Raw genomic sequence first — 25,200 nt, 5'->3', positions numbered from 1 at the left:
GCTAAAATCAAACTGGGAGTGACTGGGAAGAGTTTTAGTTAAACTGGGATGGACTGGGGAGGGTTAAAGCCAAACTGGGCTGGACTGGGAGAGGCAGAGGCCTTTACTGGGGTGACTGGGATGGACTGGGATGGGTTAGGGTTAAACTGGGATGGACTGGGGAGGGTTAAAATCAAACTGGGAGTGACTGGGAAGGGTTTTAGTTAAACTGGGAGGGACTGGGAGGAATTTCACTTAAACTGGGAGTGACTGGCAGAGCTTAAAATCAAACTGGGAGAAACTGGGATGGACTGGGAGGGATTAAAATCAAACTGGGAGTGACTGGGAAGGGTCAGGGTTAAACTGGGAGGGGCTAAAATCAAACTTGGAGTGACTGGGAAGGGTTTTAGTTAAACTGGGATGGACTGGGGAGGGTTAAAGCCAAACTGGGCTGGACTGGGAGAGGCAGAGGCCTTTACTGGGGTGACTGGGATGGGTTGGGGTGAAACTGGGTGAGACTGGAGCGGGTTAAAATCAAACTGGGATGGGTTAGGGTTAAACTGGGAGTGACTGGGGAGGGTTAAAATCAAACTGGGAGTGACTGGGGTGGTTTAGAGTTGAACTGGGAGTGACTGGGAAGGGTTTTAGATAAACTGGGAGGAATCTTAGTTGAACTGGGAGTGACTGGTGAGGGTTAAAATCAAACTGGGAGTGACTGGGAGAGGCACAGGCCTTTACTGGGGTGACTGGGAAGGACTGGGATGGGTTAGGGTTAAACTGGGAGTGACTGGGATGGGTTAAATTCCAACTGGGAGTGACTGGGATTAGTTAAGAGTCAAACTGGGATAGACTGGGAGTGACTGGGATGGGTTAGAGTCAAACTGGGAGTGACTGGGAAGGGTTAGGGTTAAACTGGGAGGCACTGGTGTCAAACTGGGATGGACTGGGAAGAGTTAAAATAAAACGGGGATGTACTGGGATGGGTTAGAGTCAAACTGGGATGGGCTGGGAGGGGTCAGAGGTGAACTGGGATGGACTGGGGAGGGTTAAAATCAAACTGGGATGGACTGGGAGAGACACAGGCCTTTACTGGGGTGACTGGGATGGACTGGGAAGGACTGTGAAGGGTTAGGGTTAAACTGGGATGGACTGGGGAGGGTTAAAATCAAACTGGGATGGACTGGGAGGGGTTAGAGTTGAACTGGGAGAGACTGGAGTCAAACTGGGATGGACTGGGATGGGTTAGAATTAAACTGGGATGGACTGGGAGGGGTTAAAATCAAACTGGGAGTGACTGGGATGAGTTGGAGTCAAATTGGGAGTGACTGGGAAGGGTTTTAGTTAAACTGGGAGGGACTGGGAGGAATTTTAGGTGAACTGGGAGTGACTGGCAAAGTTTAAAATCAAACTGTGAGAAACTGGGATGGACTGGGAGGGATTAAAATCAAACTGGGAGTGACTGGTGAGGGTTAAAAATCAAACTGGGATGGACTGGGAGGGATTAAAATCAAACTGGGAGTGACTGGTGAGGGTTAAAATTAAACTGGGATGGACTGGGACGGGTTTCAGCTGAACTGTGGTGTACTGGGATGGGTTAGGGTTAAACTGGGATGGACTGGGGAGGGTTAAAATCAAACTGGGATGGACTGGGAGAGACACAGGCCTTTACTGGGGTGACTGGGATGGACTGGGAAGGACTGTGAAGGGTTAGGGTTAAACTGGGATGGACTGGGGAGGGTTAAAATCAAACTGGGATGGACTGGGAGGGGTTAGAGTTGAACTGGGAGAGACTGGAGTCAAACTGGGATGGATTGGGATGGGTTAAAATTAAACTGGGATGGACTGGGAGGGGTTTCAGCTGAACTGTGGTGTACTGGGATGGGTTAGGGTTAAACTGGGACAGACTGGGATGGGTTAGGGTTAAACTGGGACAGACTGGGAAGGGTTTTAGTTAAACTGGGAGGGACTGGGAGGAATTTTAGGTGAACTGGGAGTGACGGCAAAGCCTAAAATAAAACTGGGAAGGAATGGGAAGGGTTAGAGTCAAACTGGGATGGACTGGGAGGGGTCAGAGTTGAACTGGGAGTGACTGGGGAGGGTTAAAATCAAACTGGGAGTGACTGGGATGAGTTAAGAGTGGAACTGGGATGGACTGGGAAGGATTTTAGTTAAACTGGGAGGAATTTTAGTTAAACTGGGAGTGACGGGGGAGGGTTAAAATCAAACTGGGATGGACTGGGAGGGGTAGAATTAAACTGGGATCGGCCTGTGCTGGTTGATACCGGGTTCCCACGAGCTGTACTGGTCCTTACTGGTGGTTACTGGTGTTACTGGTGCAGAGTAACTGGCACGAGGTGGTGGACAGCTTCGACGAGATGAACCTGTCGGAGGCGCTGCTGCGCGGGATCTACGCCTACGGCTTCGAGAAACCTTCAGCTATCCAACAACGGGCTATCCTGCCTTGTATCAAAGGTAAAACCAGTATAAACCAGTATAGATCAGTATATACCGGTATAACCCAGTATAACTGGGATCTACGCCTACGGCTTCGAGAAACCTTCAGCTATCCAGCAGAGAGCTATCCTGCCCTGCATCAAAGGTAAAACCAGTATAAACCAGTATAAACCAGTATAGACCAGTATAGATCTGTATATACCGGTACGGGTCAGTATAACCCAGTATAACCCAGTATAACCCAGTATAACTGGGATCTACGCCTACGGCTTCGAGAAACCCTCGGCCATCCAACAGAGGGCTATCCTGCCCTGCATCAAAGGTGAGACCAGTATAAACCAGTATAGACCAGTATAAACCAGTATAGACTGGTATAACCCAGTATAACCCAGTATAACCCAGTATAACTGGGATCTACGCCTACGGCTTCGAGAAACCCTCGGCCATCCAACAACGGGCTATCCTGCCCTGCATCAAAGGTAAAACCAGTATAAACCAGTATAGACCAGTTTAAACCAGTATAGACTGGTATAACCCGGTATAACCCAGTATAACCCAGTATAACTGGGATCTACGCCTACGGCTTCGAGAAACCCTCGGCCATCCAGCAGAGAGCTATCCTGCCTTGTATCAAAGGTGAGACCAGTATAAACCAGTATAAACCAGTACAGAATGGTACAGAGCGCTACGGGCCAGTATAACCCAGTATAACCCAGTATAACCCAGTATAACCCAGTATAACCCAGTATAACTGGGATCTACGCCTACGGCTTCGAGAAACCCTCGGCCATCCAACAACGGGCTATCCTGCCTTGTATCAAAGGTAAAACCAGTATAAACCAGTATAAACCAGTATAAACCAGTATAGACCAGTATAGACCAGTATATACCGGTACGGGTCAGTATAACCCAGTATAACCCAGTATAACCCAGTATAACTGGATCTACGGCTTCGAGAAACCCTCGGCCATCCAGCAGAGAGCTATCCTGCCCTGCATCAAAGGTGAGACCAGTATAGACCAGTATAAACCAGTATAGACCAGTATAGACCAGTATAGGCCAGTATAGACCAGTATAAACCAGTATAGACCAGTATAGAACAGTATAGACCGGTATAGACCAGTATAAACCAGTATAGACCAGTACAGTTTCTCTACACCTGATTTCCCAGGCTATGACATCATCACCCAGGTAAAAACTGTGACGTCATACACACACACACCTGTGCTCACCTGTTCCAGGCTGTGACGTCATCCCTCAGGTAACACCTGTGACGTCACACACACACACCTGTAACACACCTGTCACACACCTGTCTGTCCTCACCTGTTCTAGGCTATGACGTCATCGCGCAGGCGCAGTCGGGCACAGGTAACACCTGTGACGTCACTCACACTCACCTGTCCGTTCTCACCTGTTCCAGGCTATGACGTCATCGCGCAGGCGGGCACAGGTAACACACCTGTGACGTCACACACACACCTGTAGCTCACCTGTAACACACCTGTTGTTCTCACCTGTCCTAGGCTATGACGTCATCGCGCAGGCGCAGTCAGGCACAGGTAACACCTGTGACGTCACACACACCTGTCCCAGGCTATGACGTCATCGCGCAGGCGCAGTCGGGCACAGGTAAAACCTGTGACGTCACACACACCCACACCTGTAACACACCTGTTACGTCCGTTGCAGGCTATGACGTCATCGCGCAGGCGCAGTCGGGCACAGGTAACACACCTGTGACGTCACACACACACACACACCTGTAACACACCTGTCTGTTCCAGGCTATGACGTCATCGCGCAGGCGCAGGTAAAACCTGTGACGTCACACACACACACCTGTAACACACCTGTAACTCACCTGTTCTCACCTGTCTGTCCTAGGCTATGACGTCATCGCGCAGGCGCAGTCGGGCACAGGTAAAACCCGTGACGTCACACACACACACCTGTAACTCACCTGTCCGTTCTCACCTGTCCGTTCCCACAGGCTATGACGTCATCGCGCAGGCGCAGTCGGGCACAGGTAAAACCCGTGACGTCACACACACTCACACACCTGTCTCACCTGTCCGTTCTCACCTGTCCTAGGTTATGACGTCATCGCGCAGGCGCAGTCGGGCACAGGTAAAACCGCCACCTTCGCCATCTCCATCCTGCAGCAGGTGGAGCTGGAGCTCAAGGCCACCCAGGCCCTCGTGCTCGCCCCGACCCGCGAGCTCGCCCAGCAGGTACCAGTACAAACCAGTATGAACCAGTATGGATCGGTTCGGAGGGGTTTGAACCAGTTTGAACTGGTTCAGAGGGGTTTAAACCGGTTTGGAGTGGTTGGAACACCTGGGGGTGTTCAGAGAGCGCCCCCTGGTGGCTGATGGGGAGGGGGTGATATACCAGTTTAGACCAGTAAAAACCAGTATGAATTATTTTGGACTGGTTTGTGGAGGTTTAAACCCCAGTGCAAGGTTGCACAGACCAGTATGGACCAGTATAAACCAGTATAACTGGGCTCAATAAACACCAACTGGTATAAACCAGTACAGCCAAGTTGAAACCAGTATAAACCAGTAAAACCTGAGCTCAGTAAATCTAAACCAGTATAATCTGAGCTCCATAAATCCAAACCAGTGTAAACCAGTATAACCTGAGCTCAGTAAATTCAAACCAGTATAAACCAGTATAAACCAGTATAAATCAGTATAAATCAGTATAATCTGAGCTCCATAAATCCAAACCAGTATAAACCAGTAAAACCTGAGCTCAGTAAATCTAAACCAGTATAATCTGAGCTCAGTAAATCCAAACCAGTATAAACCAATATAACCTGAGCTCAATATTTCCAAACCAGTATAAACCAGTATAACTGGGTTTAATAAATCCAAACCAGTATAAACCAGTATAATCTGAGCTCCATGAATCCAAACCAGTATAAACCAGTATAACCTGAGCTCAATAAATCCAAACCAGTATAAACCAGTATAACTGGGTTTAATAAATCCAAACCAGTATAAACCAGTATAAACCAGTATAATCTGAGCTCCAGGAATCCAAACCAGTATAAACCAGTATAACCTGAGCTCAATAAATCCAAACCAGTATAAACCAGTATAACTGGGTTTAATAAATCCAAACCAGTATAAACCAGTATAAACCAGTATAATCTGAGCTCCATGAATCCAAACCAGTATAAACCAGTATGAACCAGTATAACCTGAGCTCAGTAAATCCAAACCAGTATAAACCAGTATAACTGGGTTTAATAAATCCAAACCAGTATAAACCAGTATAATCTGAGCTCAATAAATCCAAACCAGTCCAAACCAGTGTGATCCTAATCCAGACTGGTCCAAACCAGTATAACCCAGTCCAAACTGGCCCATACCAGTCCAAACCAGTATAGACCGTTCTAACCCTCTCTAAACTGGTTTGCTCCAGTATAGCCCAGTACATCCCAGTACATCCCAGTCCATTCTAGTCCCATTCCAGTCCATCCCAGTATATCCCAGTCCCATCCCAGTCCCTCCCAGTATCCCCATCCCAGTCTCTCCTAGAATATCCCAGTCCCTCCCAGTTCCCTCCCAGTGTGTCCCAGTCCCATCCCAGTATCCCATCCCAGTCCCTCCCAGTCCCTTCCAGTATATCCCAGTCCCTCCCAGTCCCATCTCTATCCCATCCCAGTCCCTCCCAGTCCCTTCCAGTATATCCCAGTCCCTCCCAGTATATCCCAGTCCATCCCAGTATATCACAATATATCCCAGTTCCCTCCCAGTATATCCCAGTCCCATCCCAGTTCCCTCCCAGTCCCATCCCAGTCTATCCCAGTATATCCCACTATATCAGAGTATATCCCAGACCCTCCCAGTATATCCCAGTATCCCAGTAGCCACAGCCCTTCCCAGTCCATCCCAGTATATCCCAGTTCCCTCCCAGTCCCTCCCAGTATATCCCAGTCCCTCCCAGTCCCATCCCAGTTCCCTCCCAGTATATCCCAATATATCCCAGTCCCATCCCAGTATATCCCAGTATATCCCAGTATCCCATCCCAGTCCCATCCCAATATATCCCAGTCACTCCCAGTATATCCCAGTATATCCCAGTCCCTTCCCAGTCCCTCCCAGTATATCCCAATATATCCCAGTCCCTCCCAGTCCCCCTCACCCCCAATCCCAGTCCATCCCAATCCCATCCCAGTCCCATCCCAGTCCCTCCCAGTATCCCCAGTATATCCCAGTTCCCTCCCAGTCCCTCCCAGTCCCATCCCAGTATATCCCAGTATATCCCAATATATCCCAGTCCTCTCCCAGTCCCATCCCAGGCCATCCCAGTCCCTCCCAGTCCCTCCCAGTCCCTCCCAGTATCCCCCTCCCCCGCCGCCTGGGCAGGGCGGGGCTCTGTGGCCCCGGTCCCGAATCCGGCGGGGGCAGAGCAGCCGCTCCCAGTTCATCCCAGTCCAGACCAGTGTCCGGCTGGTTCATGCCTGGGGCACACGCGTGACCTCATCAGTGACGTCATCACCCCAAAAAAAAAAAAAAAAAAAAGAGAAAAATGGGTCAAAAAAGGGGAAAATTTGGGGGTTTGGGGGAGGATTTTTTGGGTGATGACGTCATTGCTGACGTCATTGGTTGCGTCATTGCTGTTGGGTGGGACTGGGGCCAAAAATGGGAAAAAAATTTGGGGTATTTTGGGTTTTTATAAATTTTAATTATTGGGTGATGATGTCGTTGATGATGTCATTGGTTGCGTCACAAGTGATGTCATCACTGCTGGGTGGGATGAGCCAAAAACGGGAAAAATTTCGGGTTTTTGTTTTTTTTTTTTTAATATAATTTGTGGGGGATTTGGGATTTTTGGTGGGTGATTACATAATTGATGACGTCATTGGTTGCGTCACAGGTGACGTCATCGCTGCTGGGTGGGGCAGGGGCCAAAAATGGGAAAAATTTTGAGTTTTGGTTTTTTAAAAATTTAATTTTTGGGGGATTTGAGATTTTTTTTTTTTTTTTTGTGATAATTTCATTGATGATGCCATTGATGACGTCATTGGTTGTGTCACAAAGTGACGTCATTGCTGCTGGGTGAGACAGGGACCAAAAACTGGAAACAATTTTGGGTTGTTTTGGGTTTTTTTTTAAATTTAATTTGTGGGGGATTATGGATTTTTGGTGGGAGATTACATCATTGATGACGTCATTGGTTGTGTCAGAGGTGACGTCATTGCTGCTGGGTGGGACAGGAGCCAAAAATGGGAAAAATTTTGAGTTTTGGTTTTTTAAAAATTTAATTTTTTGGGGGATTTGAGATTTTTTTTTTTTTTTTGTGATAATTTCATTGATGATGTCATTGATGACGTCATTGATTGCATCACGGGTGACGTCATTGCTGCTGGGTGGGACAGGAGCCAAAAACGGGAAAAATTTTGAGTTTTGGTTTTTTTTAAATTTAATTTTTGGGGGATTTGAGGTTTTTTTGGTGATGTCATTGATGACGTCATTGGTTGCGTCACAGGTGACGTCATTGCTGCTGGGTGGGACAGGAGCCAAAAATGGGGAAAATTTTGAGTTTTGGTTTTTTAAAAATTTAAATTTTGGGGGATTTGAGATTTTTTTTTTTTTTTTTGGTGATAATTTCATTGATGATGTCACTGATGACGTCATTGGTTGCGTCACAGGTGACGTCATTGCTGCTGGGTGAGGCAGGAGCCAAAAACGGGAAAAAAATTGAATTTTGGTTTTTTAAAAATTTAATTTTTGGGGAATTTGAGATATTTTTTGGGTGATGATGTCATTGATGATGTCACTGATGACGTCATTGGTTGCATCACAGATGACGTCATTGCTGCGGGGTGGGACAAGGGCCAAAAAAATTGGAAAAAAATTTTGGGTTTTGGGTTTTTTTTAAAAAAATCTAATTTGTGGTGGATTATAGTGGGGGATTTGGGATTTTTTGGGGGGTGATGATGTCATTGGTGATGTCACTGATGACGTCACAGATTCTGGTGGCGCTCGGGGACCAAATTTGGGTGTAAAAAATGGGATTTTTTTAACGGGATTTTTGGGGATTCTTCACGGGGTTTTGGGGGTTTCAAACGCTGTTTTTTGGTGCTGTGACCTCAGTGATGATGTCATCGATGACGTCACAGGTCCAGCGGGTGGTGATGGTGCTCAGGGGCCAAATTTGGGTGTAAAAAATGAAATTTTTAAGTGGGATTTTTGGGGATTTTAATTGGGATTTTGGTGTTCCTAGTGCGATTTGCTCGGGGATTTTTTATGTTCTGACCTCATTGATGACGTCACTGATGACGTCACAGATCCAGAGGGTTGTGATGGCGCCCCAGGATCAAATTTGGGTGTAAAAAACGGGAATTTTTAAGGGATTTTGGGTATTTTTAGTGGGATTTTGGTGTTTTTAATGGCATTGAAGTGGGGATTTTTGGGGTTTTTACCTCACTGATGACGTCACCGATGACGTCACAGACCCAGAAGGTGGTGATGGCCCTCGGGGACCAAATTTGGGTGTAAAAAATGGGATTTTGACGAGTTTTTTTAGGAATTTTGATGGGATTTCGCCGTTTCAAATGCGATTTTCGCGGGGATTTTTTGTGTCGTGACCTCACTGATGACATCACCGATGACGTCACAGACCCAGAAGGTGGTGATGGTGCTCAGGGACCAAATTTGGGTTCCAAAAATAGGAATTTTTAAGGGATTTTGGGTATTTTTAGTGGGATTTTGGTGTTTTTAATGGTATTGAAGTGGGGCTTTTTGGGGTTTTTACCTCACTGATGACGTCATCGATGATGTCACAGACCCAGAAGGTGGTGATGGCCCTGAGGGACCAAATTTGGGTGTAAAAAACGGGATTTTAATGGGTTTTTTTAGGAATTTTGATGGGATTTTGGCGTTTTAAATGGGATTTTCGCGGGAATTTTTCATGTTATGACCTCACTGATGACGTCACCGATGACATCACAGATCCAGAAGGTGGTCATGGTGCTTAGGGACCAAATTTGGGTGCAAATAACAGGATTTTTAACGGGATTTTGGGTATTTTTATCGCGATTTTGCCATTCTAAATGGGATTTTCTCGGGGATTTTTTTGTGTCGTGACCTCACCTATGATGTCACTGATGACGTCACAGACCCAGAAGGTGGTGATGGCCCTCGGGGACCAAATTTGGGTGCCAAAAACGGGAATTTTAACGGGATTTTGGTGATTTTTAACGGGATTTTGGTGTTTTTAATGCGATTTTCTTGGGGATTTTTCGTGTCGTGACCTCACTGATGACATCACCGATGACGTCACAGATCCAGAAGGTGGTGATGGCCCTCGGGGACTACATGGGCGCCTCATGCCACGCCTGCATCGGCGGCACCAACGTCCGGGCCGAGGTGCAGAAGCTGCAGCTGGAGGCGCCGCACGTGGTGGTGGGGACGCCCGGGCGCGTCTTCGACATGCTCAACCGCCGGTACCTCTGTGAGTGAGCCCAAAATCCCAAAATTCACCCCAAAAATGGATTCAGCGACCCCGAAAACCCCCCGGGGAGAGGCGGAAATGGGAAAAAATAAAAAAAAAATTGGTGAAAATCGGCCCAAAAATGGGAAAAATCGGATTAAAAATGGATTAAAAATGAGATAAAATGGCCCAAAATTGGTTCAGGGATGGCTCAACCGCCGGTACCTGTGTGAGTGAGCCAAAAATGGGGAAATTCACCCCAAAAATGGACTCAGCGACCTCGAAAACCCCCCGGGGAGAGGCGGAAATGGGAAAAAATAAAAAAAAAATTGGTGAAAATCGGCCCAAAAATGGGAAAAATCGGATTAAAAATGGATTAAAAATGAGATAAAATGGCCCAAAATTGGTTCAGGGATGGCTCAACCGCCGGTACCTGTGTGAGTGAGCCAAAAATCCCAAAATTCACCCCAAAAATGGACTCGGCCACCCCGAAAACCCCCCGGGGAGAGGCGGAAATGGGAAAAAAACCCAAAAATTGGGTGAAAATCGGCCCAAAAATGGGAAAAATCGGATTAAAAATGACCCAAAATTGGGTCTGGGGTGGTTCAAACACTGAAATTTGGGTGAGTGAGCCAAAAATGGGGAAATTCACCCCAAAAATGGACTCGGCCACCCCGAAAACCCCCCGGGGAGACCCAAAAATGGGAAGAAACTGAAAAAAATTTGGTGAAAATCAGCCCAAAAATGGGAAAAATCGGATTAAAAATGGGGTCAGGGATGGTTCAACTGCCGGTATCTGTGTGAGTGAGCCGAAAATCCCAAAATTCACCCCAAAAATGGAATCAGCGACCTCGAAAACCCCCCAGGGAGACCCAAAAAGGGCAAAAAAAAAAAAAAAAAAGGTGAAAATCGGCCCAAAAATGGGAAAAATCGGATTAAAAATGACCCAAAATTTGGTCTGGGGTGGTTTAATCATCGGTATCTCTGTGAGTGAGCCAAAAATGGGGAAATTCACCCCAAAAATGGACTCAGAGACCCCGAAAACCCCCCGGGGAGACCTAAAAAGGGCAAAAAAAAAAAAAAAAATGGTGAAAATCGGCCCAAAAATGAGAAAAATCCGATTAAAAATGACCCAAAATTGGGTCTGGGGTGGTTTAATCATCGGTACCTCTGTAAGTGAGCCAAAAATCCCAAAATTCACCCCAAAAATGGACTCAGCGACCCCGAAAACCCCCCGGGGAGACCCAAAAAGGGCAAAAATAAAAAAAAAATGGTGAAAATCGGCCCAAAAATGGGAAAAATCGGATTAAAAATGGGGTCAGGGATGGTTCAACTGCCGGTATCTGTGTGAGTGAGCCAAAAATCCCAAAATTCACCCCAAAAATGGACTCAGCGACCCCGAAAACCCCCCAGGGAGAGGCGGAAATGGGAAAAAATAAAAAAAAAATGGTGAAAATCGGCCCAAAAATGAGAAAAATCGGATTAAAAATGGATTAAAAATGGATTAAAAATGAGATAAAATGACCCAAAATTGGGTCTGGGGTGGCTCAACCGCCGGTATCTCTGTGAGTGAGCCGAAAATCCCAAAATTCACCCCAAAAATGGATTCAGCGACCCCGAAAACCCCCCGGGGAGAGGCGGAAATGGGAAAAAATAAAAAAAAATTGGTGAAAATCGGCCCAAAAATGGGGAAAATCGGATTAAAAATGACCCAAAATTGGGTCTGGGGTGGCTCAACCGCCGGTACCTCTGTGAGTGAGCCGAAAATCCCAAAATTCACCCCAAAAATGGACTCAGCGACCCCGAAAACCCCCCAGGGAGACCCAAAAAGGGCAAAAAAATAAAAAAAAAATGGTGAAAATCGGCCCAAAAATGGGAAAAATCGGATTAAAAATGAGAAAAAAAACCCTAAAAATGAGATAAAATGGCCCAAAATTGGGTCTGGGGTGGCTCAAACACAGACATTTGGGTGAGTGACCCCAAAAATGGGGAAAATCACCCCAAAAATGGCAACAAAACCCCAAAAATGGGAAAAAAACCCCAAAAATTTGGTGAAAATTGGCCCAAAAATGGGAAAAATCGGATTAAAAATGAGAAAAAAACACCTAAAAATGAGACAAAATGACCCAAAATTTGAGTCTGGGGTGGTTCAACTGCCGGTATCTGTGTGAGTGAGCCAAAAATGGGGAAATTCACCCCAAAAATGGGGAAAATCAACCCAAAAACCCCAAAAAAATCTCCCTGGGAAACCCAAAAATGGGAAAAAAAAAACCCCAAAAATTTGGTGAAAATCGGCCCAAAAATGGGAAAAATCGGATTAAAAATGGATTAAAAATGAGATAAAATGGCCCAAAATTGGGTCTGGGGTGGTTCAAACGCAGAAATTTGGGTGAGTGAGCCAAAAATGGGGAAATTCAACCCAAAATCTCTCTGAGAGACCCAAAAATGGGAAAAAAAAACCCCAAAAAATTGGGTGAAAATTGGCCCAAAAATGGGAAAAATCGGATTAAAAATGAGAAAAAAACACCTAAAAATGAGATAAAATGACCCAAAATTGGTTCAGGGATGGTTCAACTGCCGGTACCTCTGTGAGTGAGCCGAAAATCCCAAAATTCACCCCAAAAATGGATTCGGCGACCCCGAAAACCCCCCGGGGAGAGGCGGAAATGGGAAAAAATAAAAAAAAAATTGGGTGAAAATCGGCCCAAAAATGGGAAAAATCGGATTAAAAATCTGATTAAAAATGAGGAAAAAACCCCTAAAAATGAGATAAAATGGCCCAAAATTGGGTCTGGGGTGGCTCAACCGCTGGTATCTGTGTGAGTGAGCCAAAAATCCCAAAATTCACCCCAAAAATGGACTCAGCGACCCCGAAAACCCCCCGGGGAGAGGCGGAAATGGGAAAAAATAAAAAAAAAATGGTGAAAATCGGCCCAAAAATGGGAAAAATCGGATTAAAAATGACCCAAATTTGGTTCTGGGGTGGTTTAATCATCGGTATCTCTGTGAGTGAGCCAAAAATGGGGAAATTCACCCCAAAAATGGACTCAGCGACCCCGAAAACCCCCCGGGGAGATCCAAAAATGGGAAAAAATAAAAAAAAAATGGTGAAAATCTGCCCAAAAATGGGAAAAATCGGATTAAAAATGAGAAAAAAAACCCCTAAAAATGAGATAAAATGGCCCAAAATTGGGTCAGGGATGGCTCAACCGCCGCTACCTCTGTAAGTGAGCCGAAAATCCCAAAATTCACCCCAAAAATGGAATCAGCGACCCCGAAAACCCCCCGGGGAGACCCAAAAATGGGAAAAAACCCCAAAAATTTGGTGAAAATTGGCCCAAAAAACGGGAAAAATCCGATTAAAAATGGATTAAAAATGAGATAAAATGACTCAAAATTGGGTCTGGAGTGGCTCAAACACAGAAATTTGGGTGAGTGACCCAAAAATGGGGAAATTCGCCCCAAAATCTCTCTGAGAGACCCAAAAATGGGGAAAAAAACCCCAAAAAATTGGGTGAAAATCGGCCCAAAAATGGGAAAAATCGGATTAAAAATGACCCAAAATTGGGTCTGGGATGGTTCAACCGCAGGAATTTGGGTGAGTGACCCAAAAATGGGGAAATTCACCCCAAAAATGGGAAAAAAAACCCCAAAAACCCCCCAAAAAATCTCCCTGGGAAACCCAAAAATGGGAAAAAAACCCCCAAAAATTTGGTGAAAATCGGCCCAAAAATGGGAAAAATCGAATTAAAAATGGATTAAAAATGAGATAAAATGGCCCAAAATTGGGTCTGGGGTGGTTCAACCACAGGAATTTGGGTGAGTGACCCAAAAATGGGGAAATTCAGCCCAAAATCTCTCTGAGAGACCCAAAAATGGGAAAAAAAAAAAAAAAATTTTGTTTAAAAAATTGCAATTTTTGGTGTTTTTTTCCCCATTTTTTGGAGGTTTTTCCCCATTTTTTCATATTTTTTCCCCCTTTTTTTTTTTTTTTTTTTTTTTTTGCAATTCCCATTTTTTAGGCTCAGGAATTTTGGGGAATTTTTGGGAATTTTGGCTGGTCCCAAATTTTGGGATTCTAATTCAAATATTGCAATTTTTTGGTGGTTTTTTCCCCATATTTTGGTGTTTTTTCCCCATTTTTTGGTGTTTTTTCCCCATTTTTTCGTATTTTTTCCCTGTTTTTTTTTTGGGAATTCCCATTTTTTAGGCTCAGAAATTTTTGGGAATTTTTGGGAATTTTGGAATTGTGGGGGGGTTCCAAATTTGAGGGTTTTAATTCAAAAAAATCTTAATTTTTGGTGTTTTTTTTCTCCATTTTTTGATGTTTTTTCCCTATTTTTTCATATTTTTTCCCCGTTTTTTTTTTTTTTTTTTTTGGAATTCCCATTTTTTAGGCTCAGAAATTTTTGGGATTTTTTGGGAATTTTTTGGGAATTGTGGGTGATCCCAAATTTTGGAAGTTTAGTTTAAAAAATCCCAATTTTTGGTGTTTTTTCCCCATTTTTTGATGTATTTTCCCCATTTTTTCGTATTTTTTCCCCGTTTTTTTTGTGAATTCCCATTTTTCAGGCTCAGGAATTTTGGGGGAATTTTTGGGAATTTTAGGAATTGTGGGTGATCCCAAATTTGGGGCTTTTAACTCAAAAAAATCCCATTTTTTGATGTTTTTTCCCCATTTTTTGGTGTTTTTTCCCCATTTTATCGTATTTTTTCCCCGTGTTTTTTTTTTGGGAATTCCCATTTTTCAGGCTCAGGAATTTTGGGGGAATTTTGTGAATTTTGGGAATTGTGGGTGATCCCAAATTTGGGGCTTTTAATTAAAACAATCCCATTTTTGATGTTTTTTGCCCATTTTTTCATGTTTTTTGCCCATTTTTTCATATTTTTTCCCCGTTTTTTTTGTGAATTCCTATTTTTCACGCTCAGGAATTTTGGGGAATTTTTGGGAATTTTAGGAATTGTGGGTGATCCCAAATTTGGGGCTTTTAATTAAAAAAAAATCCCATTTTTTGATGCTTTTTCCCCATTTTTTCGTATTTTTTCCCCGTTTTTTTTTGTGAATTCCCATTTTTCAGCCTCAGGAATTTTGGGGAATTTTTGGGAATTTTGGGAATTGTGGGAGGTGCCCAAATTTGGGGCTTTTAATTCAAAAAAATCTCATTTTTTGATGTTTTTTCCCCATTTTTTCGTATTTTTTCCCCGTTTTTTTTGGGAATTCCCATTTTTCAGGCTCAGGAATTTTGGGGATTTTTTGGGAATTTTTTGGGAATTGTGGGTGATCCCAAATTTTGGAAGTTTAGTTTAAAAAATCCCAATTTTTGGTGTTTTTTTTCTCCATATTTTGATTTTTTTTCCCCATTTTTTCGTATTTTTTCCCCGTTTTTTTTGTGAATTCCCATTTTTCAGGCTCAGGAATTTTGGGGAATTTTTGGGAATTTTAGGAATTGTGGATGATCCCAAATTTGGGGCTTTTAAATAAGAAAAATCCCATTTTTTGATGTTTTTTCCCCATTTTTTGGTGTTTTTTCCCCGTTTTTTCGTATTTTTTCCCCGTTTTTTTTTTTTTAATTCCCATTTTTGAGGCTCAGGAATTTTGGGGGAATTTTGGGGATTTTTGGGGCTGTCCCCCCCTGTGATGAGCTGCGTGTCACCTGACCCTGGGGGGGGTCCCGGCCCCGCGTCCTGCCCGGCCCCGACCCCGAAACCCCCCGGGGGCTGATCAGCGCCAGGGCTGAGGGGGGGACCCAAAAAACCCCAAAATCGACCCCAAATCCAGCCTGGGAACCCAAAAAAATCAAAATTTACACCAAAATTTTCATGGAAAGCCAAAAAACCCCAAAATTTTACCTTGAAATTTGAAAAAAAAAACCAAAATTCCCTAAAAAACTGCCCCAAAATCACCAAAATAAAGCCCCAAAAATCCCAAAATCGACCCCAAATCCAGCCTGAGAACCCAAAAAAATCAGAATTTACCCCAAAATTTTCATGGAAAACCAGAAAACCCCAAAATTTTATATTGGAAATTGAAAAAAAAAAGCAAAATTGTAAAAAAAAATTCTCAAAGAATCATCCCAAAAAAACCCCAAAAAATCCCAAAATCGACCCCAAATCCAGCCTGGGAACCCTAAAAATCCCCAAAAAAAAACCCCAAAAAAATATCCCAAAAATTCCCAAAAACCACCAAAAAAACCCAAAATAAACCCCAAAAAAATCCCAAAATTCACCCAAAAATCCAACATGAAAACACAAAAAAACCCCAAAATTTTACCTTGGGATTTAAAAAAAAAGCAAAATTGTAAAAAAAAAACACCTCAAAATAAATCCCAGAAAATCCCAAAATCGACCCCAAATCAAGCCTGGGAACCCAAAAAAAACCGAAATTTACCCCAAAATTTTCATGGAAAGCCAAAAAACCCCAAAATTTTACATTGGAATTTGAAAAAAACCCCAAAATTCCCTAAAAATCTCCCCCAAAATCACCCCAAAATAAAGCACCAAAAAATCCCAAAATTGACCCCAAATCCAGCCTGGGAACCCAAAAAAATCGAAATTTACCCCAAAATTTTCATGGGAACCCAAAAAACCCCAAAATTTTGCCTTGAAATTTGAAAAAAAAACCCAAATTCCAAAAAAAAAAAAAAAAACCCAAAAAACCCAAAAAATAAACCCCAAAAAACCCCAAAATAAAGCCCCAAAAAATCCCAAAATCGACCCCAAATCCAGCCTGGGAACCCAAAAAAATCAAAATTTGCACCAAAATTTTCATGGGAACCCAAAAAACCCCAAAATTTTATCTTGAAATTTAAAAAAAAAAGCAAAATTGTAAAAAAAAATTCTCAAATAATCATCCCAAAAAAGCCCCAAAAAATCCCAAAATCGGCCCCAAATCCAGCCTGGGAACCCAAAAAAATCAAAATTTACCCCAAAATCTTCATGGAAAGCCAAAAAACCCCAAAATTTTACCTTGAAATTTGAAAAAAAAACCAAAATTCCCTAAAAAACTCTCCAAAATCACCCCAAAAAATCCCAAAATCGACCCCAAATCCAGCCTGGGAACCCAAAAAATCCCCAAAAAAACCCCCAAAAAATATCCCAAAAATTCCCAAAAACCACCAAAAAAACCCAAAATAAACCCCAAAAAATCCCAAAATTCACCCAAAAATGCATCTTGGAAACCCAAAAAAACCCCAAAATTTTACCTTGGGATTTAAAAAAAAAAACAAAATTGTAAAAAAAAAAAAAAAAACTTCAAAGTAAATCCCAAAAAACCCCAAAATTTTACTTTGGGATTTGAAAAAAACCCCAAAATTTTACGTTGGAATTTGAAATAAAAACCCCAAAATTGGGGAAAAACAATTCTCAAATATCATCCCAAAAAAAACCCAAAAAATCCCAAAATCGACCCCAAATCCAGCCTGGGAACCCAAAAAAATCAAAATTTACACCAGAATTTTCATGGGAACCCAAAAAACCCCAAAATTTTACTTTGGGATTTAAAAAAACCCAAAATTCCAAAAAAAACCCCCCAAAAAAACACCAAAAATAAAGCACCAGAAAATCCCAAAATCGACCCCAAATCCAGCCTGGGAACCCAAAAAAATCAAAATTTACCCCAAAATTTTCATGGGAACCCAAAAAACCCCAAAATTTTACCTTGAAATTTGAAATACAAACCCTGAAATTGGGGAAAAACAATTCTCGAATATCATCCCAAAAAAACCCCAAAAAATCCCAAAATGGACCCCAAATCCAGCCTGGGAACCCAAAAAAATCAAAATTTACACCAAAATTTTCATGGGAACCCAAAAAACCCCAAAATTTTATCTTGGGATTTAAAAAAAAAGCAAAATTGTAAAAAAAAAACCCCCAAAAAACCCCAAAAAACAGCAAAAAATAAACCCCAAAAAACCCCAAAATAAACCCCAAAAATTCCCAAAATTCACCCAAAAATGCATCTTGGAAACCCAAAAAAACCCCAAAATATTTACTTTGAGATTTAAAATAAAAAGGAAAATTGCAAAAAAAAAAAAAAAAAGAAAAAGAAAAAAAAAATCCCCAAAATAAACCCTAAAAAACCCCAAAATTATTAAAAAAAAAATCCTCAGAAATTCTCCAAAAATTCCAATAAAAATCTTAAAAAATTTCCAAAAAAGTTCCCAAAAACTCCCAAAAAATGATCCAGAAATTCCTCAAAGATTCCAAAAAAATTCTCCAAAAATTCAAATAAAATTCTAGAAAAATTCCCCAAAAAATCCAATAAAATTCCTGAAAATTTTCCAAAAATTCCCTAAAAATCCTCCAAAAATTCTTCAAAAAAGTTCCTAAAAAATCCACAAAAATCCCAAAATAATTCCCTAAAAATTCCCCAAAAATTTCCAAAAATCCCAAAAAAAATTCCCAAAAATTTCCCATAAAATGATCCAGAAAACCCCCAAAGATTAAAAAAATAATTCCCCAAAAATTCAAAAAAATTCCTAAAAAATTCCCAAAAAATTCCTAAAAAATTCCTAAAAAATTCCCAAAAAATCAAAAAAAAAATCTCAAAAAATCTCCAAAAAAATCCCAAAAAATTCCTAAAAAGTCCCCAAAAAATCATTTAAAAAATCGCAAAAAAATCCCCAAAAATTCCTGAAAATTTCCCATAAAATGCTCCAGAAAACCCCCAAAGATTAAAAAAATAATTCCCCAAAAATTCAAAAAAATTCCTAAAAAATTCCTAAAAATTCCCCAAAAAATTCCCAAAAAATCCCAAAAAAATCTCAAAAAATTCCTGAAAATTTCCCATAAAATGGTCCAGAAAACCCCCAAATATTAAAAAATAATTCTCCAAAAATTCCAAAAAAATCCCAAAATAATTCCCCAAAAATGCAAAAAAGTCCTAAAAAATTCCTAAAAATCTCCCAAAAAGTTCCCCAAAAATTTCCAAAAATCCTCTAAAAAAATCCTCAAAAATTCCTGAAAATTTCCCATAAAATGATCCAGAAAACCCCCAAAGATTAAAAAAAAATTATCCAAAAATTCCAAAATAATTTCCAAAAAATTCAAAAACATCCTAAAAAATTCCTAAAAATTCTCTAAAAATTCCCAAAAAATCCCAAAAAAATCTCAAAAAATTCCTGAAAATTTCCCATAAAATGGTCCAGAAATCCCCCAAAGATTAAAAAAAATTCTCCAAAAATTCCAAAAAAATCCCAAAAAAATCCCAAAAAATCTCCAAAAAAACCCCAAAAAATTCCTAAAAAGTCCCCAAAAAATCATTTAAGAAATCCCAAAAATATCCCCAAAAAACCCCCAAAAATTCCCCAAAAATACCCAAAAAATCTCCCAAAATTCCCAAAAAATCCCCAAAAAACCCCCGAAAATTCCAAAAAAAACCCCAAAAAATCCCCCAAAAATTCCCAAAAAATCCTCAAAAAATTCCAAAAATTCCCAAAAATAATCCCCGAAAAAATCCCAAAAAAAAATCCCCAAAAAAATCCCCCAAAAAATCCCCAAAATTTCCCCAAAAACCCCCAAAAAATCCCCAAAAAATCCTAAAATTCCTTTAAAATCCCCCAAAATCTCCAAAAAACCCCCAAATTTCCCATCCATCCCCCCTATTTTTTCCAAAAATCTGAATTTTCTCACCCAAAATACCCCAAAATTTTATTGATTTTCTTCCCATTTTTAGGATTTTGTAGAAATTTTGGATTTTTAACCAAAATTTTGTTTTTTTAGCCCCAAAATTCATCAAGATGTTCGTGCTGGACGAGGCCGACGAGATGCTGAGTCGGGGATTTAAGGATCAAATCTACGACATTTTCCAGAAGCTGAGCGGGAACACGCAGGTGGGGGGAGCCCAAATCACCCCAAAAATCCCCAAAAAAAATTAAATTTTGGGGAAAAATAAAAAAAATCCGGAAAAAAAAGTCCCAAAAATGAGAAAAATATAAAAAATTTAAAATTTCAAAATGGCGCCGAGCGCGCGGCGCCCCCTGCTGGACGCGGTGGGTAAGGGGGAAATTTGGGGATTTTTTGGGGAAATTTTGGGGATTTTTTGGGGATTTTTGGGGATTTGGGGTGCTTGGAATAGTCCAGAAATTTGAGGAGAATTTTGGGAATTTTTAGGAATTTTTGGGAATTTTTTGAGGTTTTTTGGGGATTTTTTTGGGGTTTTTTTTAAATTTTTGGGGATTTTTTTTGGGAATTTTTGGGGATTTTTCGGGGAATTTTTGGGGATTTTTTTGGGATTTTTTTGGGAATTTTGGGGGATTTGGGGTGTTTGGAATTGTCCAGAAATTTGAGGGGAATTTTGGGAATTTTTTGAGGAGTTTTGGGGGTTTTTTGGTATTTTTTTTTTAATTTATGGGGATTTTTTAGGGCTTTTTTAGGGGATTTTTAGGCAGAATTTGGGAAATTTGGGGATTTTGGGGCAGAATTTGGGAAATTTTGGGATTTTTGGGGCAGAATTTGGAAAATTTTGAGATTTTTATGCAGAATTTGGGAAATTTTGGGGATTTTGGGGTCTTGATCCCATTTTTTATCTTCCCAGTCCCAATTTTTGGGTCCCTTTCCCAAATTTTGGGTCCCTTTCCCCATTTTTTTGGGTCCTGACCCCAAATTTCAGGTTCCCAATCCCAAATTTTTGGGTCCTGACCCCAAATTTTGGGGTCCCTTCCCCATTTTTTTGGGTCCTGACCCCAAATTTCAGGTTCCCAATCCCAAATTTTTGGGTCCTGACCCCAAATTTTGGGTCACTTTCCCATTTTTTGGGTTCCCAACCCCAATTTTTAGGTCCCTTTCCCCAAATTTTTGGGTCCTGATCCCAAATTTTGGGTCCTGACCCCAAGTTTTGAGTTCCCAACCCCATTTGTTTGGTTCCCAATCCCAAATTTTTGGGTCCCCAATCCCAAATTTCGAGGCCCTGACCCCAAATTTTGAGTTCCCAACCCCATTTTTTGAGGTCGTGACCCCAAATTTTGGGTTCCCAATCCCAAATTTTGGGTCCCTCTCCTCATTTTTTGGGGTCCTGATCCCAAATTTCAGGTTCCCAATCTCATTTTTTTGGGTCCTTCTCCCCATTTTTTTTGACCCAGACTCCATTTTTTGGGTTCAAATTTCAGTTTTTTGGGTCCCTTTCCCCATTTTTTGGGTCCCTCTCCCCATTTTTTGGGGTCCTGATCCCATTTCTTGGGGTCCTGACCCCAAATTTTAGGTTCCAAATCTCATTTTTTTGGGTCCTTCTCCCCATTTTTTGGGTTCCCGACTCCATTTTTTGGGTCCCTTTCCCCATTTTTTGGGTCCCTTTCCCCATTTTTTGGGGTCCTGATCCCAAATTTTGGGGTCCTGACCCCGAATTTGGGTTCCCCTCCCCCCCAGGTGGTGCTGCTGTCGGCCACGATGCCCCTGGACGTGCTGGAGGTCACCAGGAGGGATTCTGGGAGATTTTTGGGTCCTGACCCCAAATTTTGGGTCCCTCTCCCCATTTCTTGTGATCCTGACCCCAAATTTCGGGCTCCCAATCCCAAATTTCCAGGTCCTGACCCCAAATTTTGAGTTCCCAACCCCATTTTTTGGGTTCCTTTCCCCAAATTTTGAGGTCCTGACCCCAAATTTCAGGTTCCCAATCTCATTTTTTTGGGTCCTTCTCCCCATTTTTTGTGACCCAGACTCCATTTTTTGGGTTCAAATTTCAGTTTTTTGGGTCCCTTTCCCCATTTTTTTGGCTCCTGATCCCAATTTTTGGTCTCCTGATCCCATTTCTTGGGGTCCTGACCCCAAATTTCAGGTTCCTAATCTCATTTTTTTGGGTCTTTCTCCCCATTTTTTGTGTTCCCGACTCCATTTTTTGGCTCCCAATCCCATTTTTTGGGTCCCTTTCCCCATTTTTTGGGGTCCTGATCCCAAATTTTTGGGTCCTGACCCCGAATTTGGGGCTCCCCTCCCCCCCAGGTGGTGCTGCTGTCGGCCACGATGCCCCTGGACGTGCTGGAGGTCACCAGGAGGGATTCTGGGAGATTTTTGGGTCCTGACCCCAAATTTTGGGTCCCTCTCCCCATTTCTTGTGATCCTGACCCCAAATTTCGGGCTCCCAATCCCAAATTTTGTGGTCCTGACCCCAAATTTTGGGTTTCCAGTCCCAATTTTTTGGGTCCCCAATCCCAAATTTCGAGGCCCTGACCCCAAATTTTGAGTCCCAACCCCATTTTTTGAGGTCGTGACCCCAAATTTTGGGTTTCCAATCCCAAATTTTGGGTCCCTCTCCCCATTTTTTGGCTCCTGATCCCATTTCTTGGGGTCCTGACCCCAAATTTCAGGTTCCCAATCTCATTTTTCTGGGTTCTTCTCCCCATTTTTTGGGTCCCTTTCCCCATTTTTTGGGGTCCTGATCCCATTTTTTGGGGTCCTGACCCCAAATTTTGGGTCCCTCTCCCCATTTCTTGTGATCTTGACCCCAAATTTCGGGCTCCCAATCCCAAATTTTGTGGTCCTGACCCCAAATTTTGAGTTCCCAACCCCATTTTTTTTTGGTCCTGATCCCAAATTTCGAGGTCCTGACCCCAGATTTTGGTTTCCAGTCCCAAATTTTGGGTCCCTCTCCCCATTTTTTTGGCTCCTGATCCCATTTCTTGGGGTCCTTCTCTCCATTTTTTGGGTCCCTCTCCCCATTTTTTGGGCTCCTGATCCCAAATTTTGGGGTCCTGACCCCGAATTTGGGGCTCCCCTCCCCCCCAGGTGGTGCTGCTGTCGGCCACGATGCCCCTGGACGTGCTGGAGGTCACCAGGAGGGATTTTGGGAGATTTTTGGGTCCTGACCCCAAATTTTGGGTTTCCAACCCCAAATTTTGGGTCCCTCTCCTCATTTCTTGTGATCCTGACCCGAAATTTCGGGCTCCCAATCCCAAATATCGAGGTCCTGACCCCAAATTTTGGGTTTCCAATCTCATTTTTTTGGGTCCTTCTCCCCATTTTTTGTGTTCCCGACTCCATTTTTTGGGTCCCTTTCCCCATTTTTTGGGTCCCTCTCCCCATTTTTTGGGCTCCTGATCCCAAATTTTGGGGTCCTGACCCCGAATTTGGGGCTCCCCTCCCCCCCAGGTGGTGCTGCTGTCGGCCACGATGCCCCTGGACGTGCTGGAGGTCACCAAGAAGTTCATGCGGGACCCGATTCGGATCCTGGTGAAGAAGGAGGAGCTGACGCTGGAGGGGATCCGGCAGTTCTACATCAACGTCGAGAGGGAGGTGGGAATTCCCGGAATTTTTGGGAATTTTTGGGGATTCTGGGATTTTGGGGATTTTTTGGGAATTTTTTGGGAATTTTAGAGCCGTTTTTTGGGGGTTTTTGGGATATTTTTTGGGATTTTTAGAGCCATAATTTGGGGATTTTGGGGAATTTTTTGGGATTTTTAGAGCCATAATGTGGGGATTTTGGGGAGGTTTTGGGGGATTTTTTTGGAATTTTTTGGGATTTTTAGAGCCATAATTTGGGGATTTTGGGGTGGTTTTAGGGGCTTGGAGTGGATTTTTAGAGGATTTTTGGTAGGAAATTTGGGGGTTTTGGGAAGTTTTGGGGATTTTTTGGGGATTTTTGGGGATTTTGGGGAATTTTTTGGGATTTTTAGAGCCATAATTTGGGGATTTTGGGAATTTTTGGGGGGATTTTGGGGATTTTTTTGGGGATTTTTTGGGGATTTTTAGAACCATAATTTGGTGATTTTGGGGTGGGTTTTGGGGCTTGGAGTGGATTTTTTGAAGATTTTTGGTGGCAAATTTCGGGGTTTTGGGAAGTTTTTGGAGAGTTTTGGGAATTTTTTGGGGATTTTTGGGGATCTTGGGAATTTTCTGGGAATTTTAGAGCCGTAATTTGGGGATTTTGGGGGTTTTTTGGGATTTTTTTGGGGAAATTTTAGGGAATTTTTTTGGATTTTTTGGGATTTTTAGAGCCATAATTTGGGGATTTTGGGGTTTTTTTTGGGATTTTTTGGGGGGTTTTTTGGGATTTTTAGAGACATAATTTGGGGATTTTGGGGTGGTTTTTTGGGGATTTTCGGGATTTTTTTGGGAATTTTTTGGGAATTTTAGAGCCGTAATTTGGGGTTTTTTGGGGGTTTTTGGGATATTTTTTGGGATTTTTAGAGCCATAATTTGGGGATTTTGGGGGTTTTTTTTGGGATTTTTTGGGGGGTTTTTTGGGATTTTTAGAGACATAATTTGGGGATTTTGGGGGTTTTTTGGGATTTTTTTGGGATTTTTAGAGCCATAATTTCGGGATTTTGGGGTGGTTTTTTGGGGATTTTGGGGATTATTTTGGGAATTTTTTGGGAATTTTAGAGCCATAATTTGGGGTTTTTTGGGGGTTTTTGGGATATTTTTTGGGAGTTTTAGAGCCGTAATTTGGGGATTTTGGGGGTTTTTGGGGATTTTTTTGGGAATTTTTTAGGAATTTTTTGGGATATTTTGGGATTTTTAGAGACGTAATTTGGGGATTTTGGGGGTTTTTTTTTGGGATTTTTTGGGGGGTTTTTGGGATTTTTAGAGACATAATTTGAGGATTTTGGGGGATTTTTTTGGAATTTTTTGGGATTTTTAGAGACATAATTTGGGGATTTTGGGGTGGTTTTTTGGGGATTTTTGGGATTATTTTGGGAATTTTTTGGGAATTTTAGAGCCATAATTTGGGGTTTTTTGGGGGGTTTTTGGGATATTTTTTGGGAATTTTAGAGACGTAATTTGGGGATTTTGGGGGTTTTTTTGGGATTTTTTGGGGGTTTTTTTGGGATTTTTAGAGCCGTAATTTGGGGATTTTGGGGTTTTTTTGGGATTTTTAGAGACATAATTTGGGGATTTTGGGGAGGTTTTGGGGGATTTTTTTGGAATTTTTTGGGATTTTTAGAGCCATAATTTGGGGATTTTAGGGGTTTTTTTGGAATTTTTTGGGGGGTTTTTTGGGATTTTTAGAGCCGTAATTTGGGGATTTTGGGGTGGTTTTTTGGGGATTTTTAGAGTCATAATTTGGGGATTTTGGGAATTTTTGGGGGGATTTTGGGGATTTTCTTGGGAATTTTCTGGGAATTTTAGAGCTGTAATTTGGGGATTTTGGGGGTTTTTTGGAATTTTTAGAGACATAATTTGGGGATTTTGGGGTGGTTTTTTGGGGATTTTTGGGATTATTTTGGGAATTTTTTGGGAATTTTAGAGCCATAATTTGGGGTTTTTTGGGGGGTTTTTGGGATATTTTTTGGGAATTTTAGAGCCGTAATTTGGGGATTTTGGGGTGGGTTTTTTGGGGATTTTTGGGATTTTTTTGGGAATTTTCTGGGATTTTTAGAGCCG

The 25,200-nt window shown here is 42.1% G+C and overlaps 1 protein-coding gene across 1 annotated transcript in view; it reads left to right on the top strand.

Moving 5' to 3' along the window:
- The first annotated feature begins 2,322 nt into the window (after window positions 1-2,322).
- Window positions 2,323-25,200, top strand: part of EIF4A1 (eukaryotic translation initiation factor 4A1) — a 46,740-nt gene continuing 23,862 nt past the window's right edge. Inside the window, exons 1-6 of the mRNA XM_056510260.1 lie at window positions 2,323-2,451; window positions 4,321-4,356; window positions 4,564-4,667; window positions 9,738-9,906; window positions 19,606-19,715; window positions 22,966-23,109. Coding sequence (XP_056366235.1) covers window positions 2,355-2,451; window positions 4,321-4,356; window positions 4,564-4,667; window positions 9,738-9,906; window positions 19,606-19,715; window positions 22,966-23,109 — 660 coding nt within the window. The 5' untranslated portion in view covers window positions 2,323-2,354. The remainder of the gene's footprint in view (window positions 2,452-4,320; window positions 4,357-4,563; window positions 4,668-9,737; window positions 9,907-19,605; window positions 19,716-22,965; window positions 23,110-25,200) is intronic.

The sequence above is a fragment of the Oenanthe melanoleuca genome, chromosome 25 (genome assembly GCF_029582105.1).
Source record: "Oenanthe melanoleuca isolate GR-GAL-2019-014 chromosome 25, OMel1.0, whole genome shotgun sequence".
In the NCBI taxonomy this organism is placed as follows: domain Eukaryota; kingdom Metazoa; phylum Chordata; class Aves; order Passeriformes; family Muscicapidae; genus Oenanthe; species Oenanthe melanoleuca.
Note: the sequence above shows the minus strand (reverse complement) of the source record. Positions and strands in the feature narration are given on the sequence as shown.